Source organism: Scomber japonicus, chromosome 14 (genome assembly GCF_027409825.1).
Source record: "Scomber japonicus isolate fScoJap1 chromosome 14, fScoJap1.pri, whole genome shotgun sequence".
NCBI classification, from domain to species: Eukaryota; Metazoa; Chordata; class Actinopteri; order Scombriformes; family Scombridae; genus Scomber; species Scomber japonicus.
This window is the reverse complement of record NC_070591.1, coordinates 17,488,624-17,503,903: the sequence shown is the minus strand read 5'-3', so window position 1 is coordinate 17,503,903 and position 15,280 is coordinate 17,488,624. Positions and strand designations below refer to the sequence as shown.

Sequence of the window (15,280 nt, the reverse complement as noted above, 5' to 3'; positions counted from 1 at the left end):
TATCAAATTAGATGAGAGAAGACAAAAAAATGTTGAACTCACACTCACTCTGTCAGGGCTTTACAAGGTCTCCTAAATGCAGAACCATTTATCTTACACTGTGACGCACTTTACAGGATAGAATGACAAATTATTGTTCCCTGCACTGATTTTCATTCCCTGGCCATACCCTGTGTCAAGTGAAGTCAAGTCACTTTTATTTATATAACAAAAAATCACAAGTTTACCTCAAATGGCTTTACCAGCCCTTAAACCCTGGAGTCAGATAAGGAAAACCTCCACAAAAAATAAGCAGTTACAGTTGGTGAATTGTCCTTTTTCCATTTGATCTTGGTTTTACAAGAATAATCTTCATTTATTCAGACAACACTGCCCAGCACAGGGCCTTTATGAGGTATTTTAGGGAATAAACACAGTCACCACAAAGTTTTTATCCTTGAAAGACTGCTACACCTCCAACACCTGTTTCTAAATAAATGTTGCTTACAACACATTACAGACAGTAAATACAATCACTCAGTCACAGAACTGTCTCTTTAACACCTACTGTACTGTAGATGAGTGATGAAGTAGCAACAGTGTACTCTTTGTAGCCCTAATAACACTTACATACTAAAATTCAGATTCCTGACAATCACTGTTGTTGTAGCTTTAGCACAGTAGATACCTCCATTGCTGCTATGCTGAATAGATTTAGTAGAATCGATTTGTATTGTATTGATTTTGTAGATGAATAGCTGAAGCTACAAGACGCACACTAAACACCACTTATAATGAATGGGAATTACATATCACAGGTATGAAGACTCTTCCTGAAATTGAACACATCAGTAGGTTTAATGACTGTTTTTGATTGGCCTACCTTAGCTGTTAGTGGAGGAGTCTGTATTTATTGTCACACTTCACTTCATCAGGAGACATGAGCCAGCTGGCACAGAGACTTGCAGCCATGTTTTCTACTTAGGACATAAGGCTTAGCTTCCTCTTTGGAGGCTGAGGGATGCACACACAAAAACACAGCAAAATCTTGGACGCTTTGAGAGCAATACTGATGCTTGGTTGTCACATTTAAATCCCTAGGTATTTAACAGGATTGATTTTAGTTACCTTCGTGCTTTGAAATTGTGTTTTAAATTATGTATGTTGTTCAGCTGTACTGTAGCTTACCTTGTAGCTGGGAGATTTAACTATAAGCCATACACAAACCTAAATTTGCATATTTGAGGTTTTTACATTTTAGTTTATTAATGAAAATAAAGTACTGGAACATGCACAACTTGTTGGAGTTGCACTTAACTTGGAAATTATAAATTATGCAATAAAATATGTTTAAGTTTAACAATGAGGTTTGGTCATGATGTTTAGTTGTAGATGATTTACGGTTTATTTGTGGTAAAAAACCTTATAAAGAATCTACAGTCATGCGAGCAGCTCTTTGAGCTGAATATGAACATGCTGTGTTTTAGCCACTGTTCACCATCTCAGTTCAACATGTTAGCATGCTAACATTTGTTAATTAACAAAGTACAGTGATGGCCGATAGGGTTGTTTTCTCTGTTTGGTCATAAACCAAAGAATTGGATAAATTAAAATTGTAAAAGTTAAGGGATCACCAACGTTATTGTAATTAATCCTTCAGTGGACTGGATGCTGCAGATTCATTCATTAATCTGTGTGCTATGTTTCCTGGGTGCCCATATGATTGCGCTTTACATGAATAAAACTTAAGAATATGCACTATGTGTGCCCAAAATAAAATTAAAAAAATGTCAAATTACATTTTCACACAGGCTATTTCTATAAGACTGACCCACAAAATCATCTTAAAGGACGATGTTGATGTTGTACTTTTATGGTGTAAATAACCTAACAAATCTGCACTAAATTACCAACACCAACTGCCATACAGCGAATGTGGGAAGTCTTGAGGGCCCGGTGGGTATGGGGCCCCGGGGCAGTGGCCCACAGGAGCTAGCTATAACTCCAGCCCTTCACCAGTACACCTGTGAATTAATTTAACAATACAAATAAAATTGCAATAAAGTTAATGTAGCTTGTAAAGATTGTTTTGATGAATAAGAAAAAAAACAATTTCAATGCACATACAGTACCAGTCACGTTTGGACACACTTTCTCATTCGATGTATCCAAACTTTTACTGGTACTGTGTGTATTATATTTTATTTAAAAGCTGAGTGGCTTTCTGTTATCTTCAGTGGGCATTCTCCACAGCAGCAACAGCTTCTTTGCAAACAGGGTCCAGTTTACCATCTCCACCTTTGGGGGAAAAACACAACACAACAGGTTGTCAGTCTGATTCTGTTTAAAACAGTACTGATGTAGCAGTGTTCCTCTATAGCACTCTCAGACTCACAATGGAAAATAACGGGATTAACACTGATGCAACACAGTGAGCTATCCCACATTTTATTCCATTCCTTTTTCTTACTTGTCAAATCCTGGTACCTACAATACCCACAATGCTATCTGCTCAATTCACTGGACTGTACAGATGTGGGTTTGTTATCTTAACATTTGTAGTATTTAATCGTGAACTATGTAAATCAAAGTGACATTGCATACAAGTTATATAATCTCAGGAACTATACACAGAGATTGTAGCCTATATAGCCTAGTATTTTATTTCCTTTTATTTGATCACTTTCACTCTTATGCTGCTACTTTTTCCCCACTGCACTGCTCTATCAATTTTGAATTTCTCCCAAAGGGGACCAATAAAGATGCATCTGATCTCATCTTAACCGACACTGCCTCAAATGACATCACTTGAGGCAATTAATGAAACTCCCTCTAGAGGAAAACATTTTTTTACAGAGCTGTTTCACAACGACTTTAAAGTGTAAAACTGGTGGAAGAAAGACATGAGACAAGCAGTGACTACGTGTTACTTTGTGGAAATGTCAAAGCAAACAAAGCTCACCGAACTCCAGCTGCTTGATATTACAGGTGAAGACGGTCTCCCCGTTGACCACGAGCTCCACCATGTTCCGCTGGCGCGTTTCTTCCCAGACACACTGGTGCCCGCGCGCTCTGAGCGCTGCTGCAGACATAATGGACGGACAATGTTTGACCTCACCTGAAACAACACGTCAAGCAGCCTACGCGCACCTTAACTGGACATACCCTGGAGACCCTGCAGGCGGGACGTCCTGTGCTTTACGACTCCATTTGATTCATAAGGTCCGTAGCAAACTGTCACCCGTGCGTTTGCTGGCATTGTTTGTTGCAGTTTCCATGGTAACCACCACACACCGACTCCTGTTGCTAGTTTGACTTCCGTTCAAATGAAGGGTCCAAAAAATGAGAATCATTAAATATATTTTTTCGATATGTTTTGATAATTGTGACACATTGTCATAATTATGTCAAACTTATAATTATACAGTCAAATGTTTCCAAGTACTACATGAGCGTATTACTAGCACTGTCCAAATATCTAAAACATGCATCTATATCCAAACATCAGAATTAACAAACGTCGTCAGTTTAATTTGGTTTATTTTAATTTTAATCTTTAACAGTTCTTTATTTAAATACAATACTCTGACAGTCACAGTGATCACCTCTGGTGAGTAAGTTTCATATACTTACTTTTCAACATACATTTATACCCTGCAACACTATATAATACAAAAATAAATAACTTAATTGATATAATTTGTTCATATATTTACAAATGCACAGTTTTAATCACACGTAACATTCTTTGATATACTGAAAAGTATCCTTTTCAATTCTAGTCAGTTTTTTTTCCCTTTTTACACCATGGGAAACTGTAGCCTACAACTAATTTTCTAAAGATATAATTATTGATTTTATAAAAGAATACATTTTTAAACAAACATTTTAGCAATACCACGTGTACTATCAGTACAATAGACAATTTATGACAACACAAATGACATTTGCATAGAAAATTCTAGTTTTACAATATAGCCTACCATAACTTCATAAAATCATCATAGAGCATCATGCGATTTGCAGGTTGACACATAGAGAGACAGTTGGCCATTTATCATAACTCACAGACTACGTTTGGTCCATCACACTGACTGACAGGTGTCACGGAGGAAATGATGCAGATGTGTAAAAGAGAGATTGAACCTCTGTTCTTCTTTTTTAGTGTTTGCTCACAACCAACTGCAATTGCACCACCAATCATCCCTTAACAATAAATCCTACTTCTTTGGCTGATTCATCTCAATTTAGTGCAAATCAACAATCACATGATTATGTTTTATTTTTACCCCCATACAGAATCCACATTTTAATAACCTGTGTTTTTGTGACAACAGCAGAAAGGTCCTCTATAATAGCCAAAAAACTAATATTTTCCAAGAATGAGCAAATTACATTCTCAACAACACTTTTACAATACAATATATAACATTACAACTGTTACGTAACATTTTGTATCATTTTATATCAGTGTGTATATCTTGTGAATGATTTAAGAGGAATACACCTAAAATCACAGTTTTCTATGATTTACTTCCGTTCTTCAAAACTTGTGGCTCTCCCTGTGTTGAGGTCTGCGTTTGAGCCTCCACTTTAGTCTGGTCGGGTGTCTTCACCAGAACCTGTGGCAGGCTTTGTGGATTCTTGCTCAGGTCAGCTGGCCTCTGCTGCGTTTTGCTTTGCAAGTTTGTTTCCGTTTGCTTGTGTGTCTCCGGAGTTTGACCCTGTCTTTGCTCGGTCAGGCTGGAGCTGGAGTTGCAGTTATTGCACAAATCCCTCATGTCCAAGAGTCCCTGCACCAGACACTTGACAAATTCTGCTGAACACGTCTGCGAGCTCTCACGGAAACTGGATACGCAGAAGATGATGTGGTCTGACTGAGGGTTGTAACACGCGCCATATCCATTTGGAACCACAGGTCCGTAGCAGCAGAACATCTCAACAGTAGTCGGGACCTGAGAGAAGAGTGAATGCTTCAATGCGGAGCTACTGACAGTATTACTCATCTGCATAAATACTACTGTAGGTAGAGAGATTAAGACAAGTACGACAATTGTAATAGAATTTTTGTAATAGAAGTTTCTCTGAAGAAAAGCACATACGATGGAGTGATGAATCTTTCTCTTTTACTCAGTACATGCCAGCATGGAGAAGGACACACAGTCGTTCTGCCAAGCAACAACTAGTTTCAGCTTTTATACAGTACCTCCCAGTGGAATTTGAATAAGACAGGGTGACAAAATAATAAAGTACAACAAAGGAAGTCGTAAAGTAACAAAAGACAGAAACCCTTCAAAGACTGCTGATATCATGTGCTGACCCCCTACTAGGTCAAAAGATGGTCAGTTTGCTGTTGATGTCTTATCTAGTATAACAAAAGGCCTGTGGCTTAGGTATTAACAGTTTTTACAGTCCACCTGACACAATGAGTCCCTCATGACACAAAAATTCCCTCACACAATCAACTCCCAGCCAACCTAAACTGCAGTTTGGGAATTTGGTTAAAAAGCATCTCTCCAGTTTTATATTCCACAATAGAAACAAGAAAGGTACATATTTGCTTGTAGTGCTCATTAAGTGTAGTTTTAAATTTGATGTATTAGGATCATATGAGTTTACCTGACTTGTAGAGAGAATGAACTGATTACTGATGAGAAAGGCCTCATCTTTGAATATCTCTGGCTTCTCCATGTTCAGTTCATGTGCGATTTCACGTAATCCTAGTAAATGGTTGTCTATTCCCATCCCAGTAATTGCCTGAAAAGGAAAAAAGAAAATGCACAATTGTTGTATTTTACAGCAATGAACATTGTAATGTAAAATCAAATATTGCCTAAATCAATATTTACCAGAATAGTATACTTTGTCTGTGCAGTTATGGCACCTCGTAACAACTCCATCTTTTCTGCATCCTGGAGAAGTAAACAACTGAGAATCAATATGAGGCTATAAAAGCCCTTTATTTACAGTAAGCATAGTCTTTCATAGTGGAGTGCAGGTGAAGATTGAATGACACTATTAGAAGCGGAGACAACTGACAGTCTCACTACTTTATTCAAGCTGAGTTTTTACTCTGCTGCAGCATTCACTCAGCATCTTACACTTGTGCTCAGTTTCCCATCAGTCATTGCTTTGAGAAAGGCCAGGGCTTCTGGCGTGGCTGAACGGATGTTGTCAACCCTGCCTTCCTGAAAACGCCGAATTGAAGCACTCTCATAGGTCGACACAACTCTGCCGTGGCATCTTCAGTAACAAAGAGAAAAAGTATTGTAGCTCTGAGTCATGTTTTAATGTGATATATGAGAATCAGTCCTGTGAACTCCCGCTTTTCTTACCTGTAGTAGGTTAACTGAAGAGCAACTTGAATGTAGGCATCTGGACTCATTTTCTGTTTTTTGATGAACTCTTTTCCATAATCGTAGAACTTGTGGACATTCATGTCAAGATTTCTCACTAGCCTGGATGAATAAAAATACATTTTGTTATCAGCAGAAAGCATTTACTCATTTGTTTGATTTAATAGAAACCAGAGTAAATGCAGACCTCTGGAGTTTGTCAGCAGATGAAGCGAGGAGCTTGTGAATCTCCGGAGTACATTTCCAGCGGAGTCTGCGAGGTGCAGGCAGCTCGCTCACACTCGCAGCTCTCACCAGCTTTGATGGACTGCCAATCCTGGTGTCACATAGGGAATACATTATCATTTGGCATTTCCCTTTTTTTCCTTTTAATAACTTTTGGTTTTTAAACAAAATGTATATCAGCAATGATGTCATATGAACATATTGCATTTTTAAAATCAAAATTGTATTTAGTCTTACATGTATTTGAGCAGATACTCGGTGCACTGCACAAGGACAATTCCTTCAAATGCAGAGTGTTCGCACACTACTCCGCAGCAGCCGCCAGCTCCTATGACAAACTGAAACAGTCACACTACTTTCAGTGGGTTTTCCTTGAAAGTAGCCGAACTTCAGTGCTCAGATTAACTGAGATTTAATACATGTATCGTTGCAATCTCATTAAAGTACTTGTGCATTCTGCTACACACTGAAACTACTTGTTCCCTCATACAGCATACATTTCATCCACACGTTACTTCACAGTGCAGGAATTATTCAGAGAACTCTATGTAGTGAGTTTGATTCATGCAATACATTCAAGTAATTTGAATTCTTTATCAAAACACATATATCAAAGTTCATGCAAATGATATTTCCTAGGCTGGGGGCTTATTATTCAATGGTAAATTCCTCTCTCCATCGCAAGTAAATTCTTAATTTGGCAAGGGATTGGCTAATTACATCCTCTGGCACTGAAAGAGAAGAACATGAATTTTCTCACTGTCATGTCTGTCATTTTCCTCAGTAATTAAAGCAGTCAAATGATCATGTTATTCTATAGCATCCATCATTCATTAACACTTTCGTCCTTATTTCATTCCTCTTGTAATGAATTTTTCTCAAAGAATTAATTCTCAAACATAATTAAGAGTCTAGCTCACAGTGTGCAACAAGTGAAGTGAGGCAAACACTAAAGTAGCTTTACTTGTTAAGGTTGCTCACTAACCTGCATGGGCTTGTCGTACCAGCGGTTGCCCCCATTCTTGGCCCCTCCTCCTCCGTGCAGCATCAACATGGCCCGTGTGGTGTCACTTAGGTCAGGCCCATTGCCGTCATCCAGGCAGACCAAACACAGACAGCGCTCGATCATGTCCAGGGAGTCCCTGTTAGTTGACTCTGCAGAAAGGGAAAAAAATCCATTTAGTGAGACAAACAGACTTGGAAAGTATCCTCCTGACCCCAGAGAGTTTTTATTTGAAAGAATAGGGCTAATATTAGAAATGTACCTCTCATGAGCACACTGCGAGACTCAGCCCACTCTGTCCTTCCATCTGAAGTGAGAAGACCAATAGGTGGGAGTCGCTCTTCTTCACTGTCAGCCATTTTGACAATCTTCCCCAGCTGAGTCAGCAGGTCTCTTTCATTCAGTCGGCGGAAATTGATCACCACATCCAGCACAAAAAACTAGACAGAGGTTCAGATTGGACACAAGCTGTTTTAATGCACTTGTTTCTCAGGTATCACTTTATTAGTAGTTGGGAATGCTGCCTCTGAGTGGCTGTGTGGCCAGTGACACAGAAAGGTTAGTTTAGTGATTAGTATTCATGCTGAAAACATCTGAAAACATCTCTGTCCCTCATTCAACAGATAATCAGTGTATGCTGGTATACAATAGGCCAAAGTTGAACCAGGATGTCAGTCAGTAAACTGTGATGGGTGTTTGCAATAGACAGTTTGAGGTGGATTAATGTTTGCCTTCGTTACCTCTAACCTGGCCATTTGTTTAAAAGCTGTATAATTGTCTAACTACTCTTACTGCTTGCCCTGTTTGGATTGGTTGTAGCCAAGTTACGTGTTTCGAAGTCCCAGAATTACAATTATCCTTTAAATAAATCAAAATTCCACTCCAAAGTTTCCTGTGGCACCATTTCACAGTTTTTTGGTCCATTATCTCTCTTTAAAAGACTTAATGGTGGTGGTAAGTTGTAATTGTAATACAGTGGTTGTGCTGATTAGCAAATGTCACACATGCTATGCCTAATTAAATTAACAGAGATAACTTGTTAATGGACTGTGACAGTCTTATTCTTATTTGTGTATTTTTTTGTTTACTCTTATTTGTTTACTGTGAAGTGATACTAAACAACTGTGGACCATTTGGTGTTCAGACATCTTATCATTAATGAGTAATACTAGCTTCAAATTATTATTTTAATTATAATATGGTGTTTTTAAAATGGGGGGACAAACTGGTCACATAGTCTTTATAGATTGTCATGGAGATTGATCTGCTGATATGTGAGCTCAGTAGCTATTCTGATTTCATCCATCACTCATGCAGGACTTTTTATGCATGCTGGCTCATCAGATAATAAGAACGAAGTTCTTCTCTGACTGCTGATGAAGACTGCTTGATATTACTGAAGGCTCTGGAAATAGCTAGTAAGTGGACCTTTAGTTGGGATTTTTTTATTATCAAAGTGCTCTTTTTAAGGTCAAGAATAATTTGTATGCCTAATTTATAAAGTAACACAGACAAGAGGTCTTTAAAGTGCTGCAGTCTTATCTCAACAGATCCATCTCCATGACAACTGAGCAATCCCCATCCACCGATGAGGACCATGATATGATATGATAAAAACTGGTAAGTGGACCTTGAGTTGGGATTGTTTTGTCAAACTAGTCTGTGACAACTGTGGAGTTGAATTAGGCTGTGTCTGACCTGGTTTTTACAAGCCACAATGATGTGTTCAGGTTCTGGCATCACGCTACTCTCTTGAGCCACGAGTGTATCCCTCTCACACCCTGGTAGGCGGTAGGAGGTGAACAGGCGATAGTACTGCTCCATACACAGAGGGGTTCCAGCCAGCTGGCCCCGGGCGTAGTCTGTCGGCAGAGCATGTCTACACAAACACACACATGTGACTTTATCAGGCCTTTTTTTCTTCTTCTTCTTTTTTTCCTAACACATAAACCACAAGTGATTTTTTTCTGATTTGATTGAATCTCAAATGTTTTGACTCATTTGTGCTCTCATACATTCACTTACGCATCAAGAAGAGTCTTGTACTCCAAAACTCCAGAAATGAGGTGTGCAGCAAACCTAGGAAAGAAACACCATGCTCTGTAAGATACTTCTCAAAACACACCCATTTTGTATTGGTCAATCCTTAAACATAGTCCTTCAATGTTGGGGAATGGTCCTCATTTATTGTGTAGCCGTGTTACAGTTAACTAATAAATAAATAAATGCTTTATGTAAATACTCTGCTTAATGAGTTGGCCCTAGATCAATACCATTTAACTAAACAGCAGCCTTCATTGTCTACTGTCCTTGACACCAGTAGCCTGGCCTGGCCTCTCAGCCCTAAACACGTCCTAGGTAATGACCCCATCTGTCAATGTGTTGCAAGGAAGTGTTCAATTTGGTTTATTTGATCAAAGCTGGTCTTGGAGTAATTCATACAGTTTGACTATCATTTCTCAAGTTGTCATGCCTTAATAATCATAAATTGCCTGTAAAGTGATGATAAAGTGTTTTTTTTTCATTTTACAATGTGACACACAATGTATGTTTTTCTTTTGCAGTGTTAGTTGTAGTAAAAGGGTCACAAGGAAGTCTACATCAGACAAAATGATATTCTGTTATATTGAATCACTCTGAGGTTTCTCATGACTTGTTTTTGTCTTCAGTGTCTCGTACCTTAATGAGTCAATGGGAGCTCTGAAGTGTTGCTGTGGGAACACCATCGCAGGACTGGAGTTGACGGGCAGAGCCAGTCTGTTGTTGAGGTACATGTCATTCAGCCAGTAGTCATACACCTGCAAAATGAAAAGGAAGGATAGACATAATAGGCACCATCTGTGAGCTAAATGCCAGTGTTTCAATACCCAAACACTAGAAAACACTAAATCTGAAATGTTTTGGACACATTTAGGGGTTTCATTTTTTACATTGTTAATATTTTGGAAATGTTAAAACTGGCCTGGATGAAAGTACAGTAAGTACAGAAAGACAGTACTCAAAGTCTGCAGGGTCAAAAAAACTACTAGTCGGGTCTTTTAAGCTTCATCATGTTGTATTTGTACCATTATATTTTTGCTCAATCAACAACAAAAACAATCTAAAAAACTATGACAAAAATCTAAAATGATGAGGGGGAAAATAACTTTGCTCACTACTTTACTTCTTTTGTGTCATATTAATGCTGGTTTGTAATATAGTATGCAAAATCACAGTATAACCTAATGCTTTATTGCTGCTCATTGTAAAGCATATTTTGGGGATTTTTGTGTGTTTTAAACCAGATGAGCATATTTACCCAGTTGGCCTTGCTCTCCCTCCTCTCCTCCAGCTTGCTCTGCAGTTGCTCCCCCACTCCTCCAGGGGCTCCAAATTGCTTCACTATGTTTTGGGTTTTATTGAACTGCTCATCTGTGAGCAGGTGCTTCATGCACTTCAGGTAAATGTCCAGGGTGTCTTTCAGGGCGGGGAGTGGCAGCTTCGGCAGACCCTGGACAGAGTGAGGGATGAAAAACTCTTCCATCCCCCTTTTTTTTTTTTTTTTAACTACATTTGTGTCTACACATCAGCACACAAATCTTCAGTCTCCAGCTCTAACACATGTATCACATTTTCAAGAAAATACTTTAAATAGATAATACAATACGTTTTTAACTTAACTTTTAAAAACTGTAAATGATTCAGCTTACTGGACTCATTCTGATCAAATGAAAGATTTAATTAAAAGGTATGCTGTAACAAACCACAACTATTCATAAAAGCTCAATTTTTAAATTCATTTTTATGTCGTAATGTTCTTTAGTTTTATTTAATAACCATCTCTAATGCACTCAAGTGAAATATATTCCATATCCATATTAGTCAGAAGATATTTACATCCCCGCCTCCTAAATCTTTGGAGGGCTCCCGTTCCAGAACTGGCATGTTGGCGGTGCAGAGGGGCAGTCAAGCAGGTTGGATTCCTAAGAGACAGACTCTATGTCCACAAATAAAATGATATCAAGTATTAAGTTCTTTAAAATAACAGACCATCACTGACAGACAACTGAGAAAAGTTATCTTTAAATGTCCTGTGGGAATATTTGAGACAAATGTTGAATACTGATCAATTAACAAATGGATTACCGTACAAAAATACAAGAATGCGCACTTGGTAAGATTTCACATGCAGCATTAAATATTTTCGCAAACTTGCGTGTTTGATGTTAATATGCTGTCATAAATCATACTAATCCATCTACGAATTTGGAATAACTATCACATAAAAATGAAATGTTTACTCACCAGAAAGCAAAAAGCAAACAAGCAATCCAACTCTCCATTCAGGCTCAAACAATTAGTTTCAGTTTGTTCATCTTATCCGGAATCCGTTTCTGGCAGAATATCTAATGAATTTCACCATCTTCATCATTTTGAACATCTTTCAACCCCCCATCATGGCAAGAGCACAACTCCCTCGCTGGTTTAGGAGAGATGCTGAGAGGGTACCTCACTCTCCTGGCAGCCAAGCTCCTCCCTGAAGTCCTGCTATTCGCCGAGAAGTTTATTTGGCACTTTATATCTTCACCCCACCTTATTTAGACACAGACTGAACAGCTCAGATGCTCAGACGCCGTGCAGAAGAACAATTAGGATGCTTTTTGCATGGACTTCTTGCTTTGGCTCTCTGAATGTTTTTTTTTTTTTGCATTTTCCATCGATGCATTTGAGCGCAGACGTTGCTTCAATTTCAGTGACTGATTTAATAGGCATCGTGTATTTAATATTATATGCAAATGTTAGCATTTTTGAAAATTTGTTCATTTTACATATAACATTAAGCCACACGATTCTGCATCAAATCAGCGCTATAGATCCCTGCAAAACTACTTTTTTTTTATTCAGAGAAGTTTTTTATTTTGTAATGGACCAGATTCACTTTCAGTTGTTTTGTATTTCTCATTCAAGGATCACAAAATTACTTCATTGTAGGCCTTAATCAGTTTAATGAAATTGCCTTCATAAGGAAATGTAGGTATAGGTTTGATATAAGTGAAGAATGTACTCTTAAAATTGTTGTTGCATTTGTAAAGCATCATGAGCATTTTTATTGGCAGAAAATTATAACGCATAAAATAATTCCACGAAATGTCTAAAGAAATAATTAAGACTAATAATGTCTTTCACATAATATTGATTTATTATGTACATGAATATACATGTATGTACAGGCGCAGATCATACAGTATGCATTCCATTAGTACATCATCCAAAATACACAGACAACAAGACGCAGATATCAGCTCCATTCCTTCTGTTTTATCTCTCTCAATCTGTTGTGTGACACACAGTATTGCATATTGAGTTTATAGCAGCACAACTCTGGCAAAAATGAATACAGATTACACTCTTACATTATAATTGTTCTTTTGTTAAAATACATTTACACGTAATCCCTGAATACGATATGGATCCATTTTCTGATACAGTGATAAATACTGTTAGTGATTAGACATCTATCTCAACAAATCGTTCACAATACTTTCACTAAAATGAATGAGCGCCAGCGCGCGCCTTTCTACTGCACAAGCTTGAAGCTACTTGATTTGACAATACCCGGAGGAACTGTCACCAGAAGCAGTAAATAATTGATGTAGCTACACAATCCTGATCGTGTTATGCAATTGATTGGATCAGACGGGATGCACACAACTCTACATGGGCACTTTGATAGTTTTACACTCAGTTAAACGTCTTTTACGCATACTCTCCCCCTGAGGATTCCTCCTCTGAATGGGAGCGCTGCGCAAATGTCTCAATGCCATTCTCGTCTATCGTAGTACACAAACCCTTTCTCTTCTTCTCTCGTTGCTCCATCTTAATTGTGTCATACAGTCCCGTTGGGCCATCCTCCAGGAGCATATTTCTCTCGGAGAAAGACGGCTTCATCTGCGTTACGTTCTTCAGCAGAAGAAGAGCCGGTGCGTAAAGTACATTGGCGAGGCCCATGCCTAAATTGAGCTGGACAAAGCCCAGGTCGTGCACTATTTGTCCAGCCGCTATGGGCCCCAGTGCATAGGCCAAGCAGTAAGAGATGTCTGCGATGGCGTACACACTGCCATACACTGACACGTGCCGCACATCCACCAGAAAAGCCAGTGTTGGCAGCAACGCCGTGTCCACGAAGGCGATGCCAAAACAGATTCCACACAGCGGGATCATAAGCTGTCCAAAGGTTTTACAGGCTGGCACTGTGCAGGAGCTTGCGCCTATAAATACCATACCTATAGCACCATAAAACCACTGGAGGTGGGGGTATTTGGCTGCTAACTTGACAGTGAGAAATACACCTAACACATGAGGAAAAAAGGCAGGGAACCACGTCATGCCGATCTCCCACTGACTGGAGTGCATGTTTTCCTCCATCCAGTTGGCGATAGTGGGCTCAAGGAAGGCTAGAGGGATGTTACAAACTGTCAGAGCACCAGCCACTACAGCTATATAGGGATCAATCATCAGTTTATATATTGGGGTGCCCACTGGCATGTTTTCTCTCTCTCGGTTGGCGTAGGGCTTTAGCACAATTAGGCACAATATGCCATCAATAAGACAGATACAGGCCAGAATCAGGAAAGGCACCCGCTTCCCAGCGAACTGATATAGAACCCCTCCAAAGGGGGGCGCCACAAGACTTCCAAATGAGATGAAAGCCAAGGCAATACCCAGTGATTTGCTTCTCTCTGCCTCCTCTGTGTACGTATCTGCGATCAGAGCGATCCCTGAAGTGTCCGCGAAAGCTGAGCCGAGGCCCTGCATGCTGCGCGCCAGGAACAAAGTCGCGTAGTTTTCAGCGAAGGCAAATATAAGGGTGGAGAGAAACATGACATTGAGTCCGATGAAGAGTGGGATATCATAGCCGACCCTGTCGATAAACGTGCCACTTAGCGGGTTCACCAGAAGCTGTAGGATGGCCTTTGACGCAAAAAGAACACCTATCTGTAGGTCGAAGTTCCCTTTGGGTACTATGTGGCCGGTGCTGTTAGTGGAGTTGGTGTGCGGTGCAAGGGCTTGGGCAGCTTGATCCGCTGCTTTCTGTAGCTCTTCAAGGTAATCGGGTATAATTGGTACAATAACCATGTAAAGCATGTTGTCTAACAAAAGTGCTGTACACACTATTACTAGAATAATCCGGTTCTTCCGAACTGGGTCTTGGATTACAACATTGCCCAGCTGTTTAGTTCTTTCGCCCATTTGGGACAGTTTGGAGGCGGCAGATTGTGCCAAATTAGTGGCGTGTCCCTGTGTGGTTTCCTCCGGCTCCATGATTTTCTTTCTTTCGACACAAGTCTTGTCTTTTCCAAAAAGAATCGCTTCCCCCAGTTGATTTGTTTACAGTATTACGCACGCTTTGCACATCTGTTCAGTTTTTTTAAATTGAGTTTTCTAAACTAGCACCGGGAGCCTTTCTTGAACTAGATAACTTTCCCCTGCTTTACCTCTTCTCTGTCCCTTGCGCCGTCCGTCATCGCACGCGCTTTTCCACTCTTGGAAAACTGACTTGGACTCGTTTTATTCCTGTCTTCCCTAGTTGCTTCATTGTCTCATATTCCGTCATTCAGGTGACGTGCTGGTCCCGGGCAGCACTCACAGGTTAGGGATTCAATGTCGGCTCCATCAGCCGCACTCGCTGTTTTAGTTCCGTCTGATGCGCCCCTGCGGTTCCAAGACGCTCCCAGCT

General features: G+C 39.6%; 3 protein-coding genes across 3 annotated transcripts; all 3 read right to left on the bottom strand.

The window, feature by feature from the left end:
• Positions 1-2,184: 2,184 nt before the first annotated feature.
• c14h10orf53 (chromosome 14 C10orf53 homolog) lies at positions 2,185-3,238 on the bottom strand. Its single transcript, XM_053333323.1, has 3 exons — positions 3,145-3,238; positions 2,942-3,061; positions 2,185-2,277 (listed from the first exon to the last, which is right to left on the bottom strand). The coding sequence occupies exons 1-3, from the start codon at positions 3,236-3,238 to the stop codon at positions 2,213-2,215; spliced, it is 279 nt and encodes a 92-aa protein (XP_053189298.1). The 3' UTR covers positions 2,185-2,212.
• A 1,264-nt stretch (positions 3,239-4,502) lies between these two features.
• On the bottom strand, positions 4,503-11,487 carry chata (choline O-acetyltransferase a). Its single transcript, XM_053332617.1, has 14 exons — positions 11,440-11,487; positions 10,862-11,053; positions 10,243-10,361; positions 9,589-9,642; positions 9,262-9,442; positions 7,826-8,003; positions 7,546-7,715; positions 6,798-6,898; positions 6,523-6,651; positions 6,315-6,437; positions 6,081-6,222; positions 5,829-5,891; positions 5,599-5,736; positions 4,503-4,934 (listed from the first exon to the last, which is right to left on the bottom strand). Exons 1-14 carry the CDS (start codon positions 11,485-11,487, stop codon positions 4,503-4,505), a joined length of 2,070 nt encoding a protein of 689 aa, XP_053188592.1.
• A 1,752-nt stretch (positions 11,488-13,239) lies between these two features.
• slc18a3a (solute carrier family 18 member 3a) lies at positions 13,240-14,865 on the bottom strand. The gene has a single exon (XM_053333170.1). It carries the CDS (start codon positions 14,863-14,865, stop codon positions 13,300-13,302), a length of 1,566 nt encoding a protein of 521 aa, XP_053189145.1. The 3' UTR covers positions 13,240-13,299.
• Positions 14,866-15,280: the final 415 nt, after the last annotated feature.

Excerpts from the sequence above, each read along its gene's own strand:
- slc18a3a (XM_053333170.1), bottom strand. The coding sequence starts at position 14,865 with ATGGAGCCGGAGGAAACCACACAGGGACACGCCACTAATTTGGCACAA.
- chata (XM_053332617.1), bottom strand. The coding sequence starts at position 11,487 with ATGCCAGTTCTGGAACGGGAGCCCTCCAAAGATTTAGGAGGCGGGGAT. Across the intron at positions 6,899-7,545 it reads GGTACGACAAGCCCATGCAG|TTTGTCATAGGAGCTGGCGG; the intron begins GTTAGTGAGCAA and ends TGACTGTTTCAG. Across the intron at positions 6,438-6,522 it reads TCTGCTGACAAACTCCAGAG|GCTAGTGAGAAATCTTGACA; the intron begins GTCTGCATTTAC and ends TTATTCATCCAG.
- c14h10orf53 (XM_053333323.1), bottom strand. The coding sequence starts at position 3,238 with ATGCCAGCAAACGCACGGGTGACAGTTTGCTACGGACCTTATGAATCA. Across the intron at positions 3,062-3,144 it reads CCGCCTGCAGGGTCTCCAGG|CAGCGCTCAGAGCGCGCGGG; the intron begins GTATGTCCAGTT and ends TTATGTCTGCAG. Across the intron at positions 2,278-2,941 it reads TATCAAGCAGCTGGAGTTCG|GTGGAGATGGTAAACTGGAC; the intron begins GTGAGCTTTGTT and ends TTTCCCCCAAAG.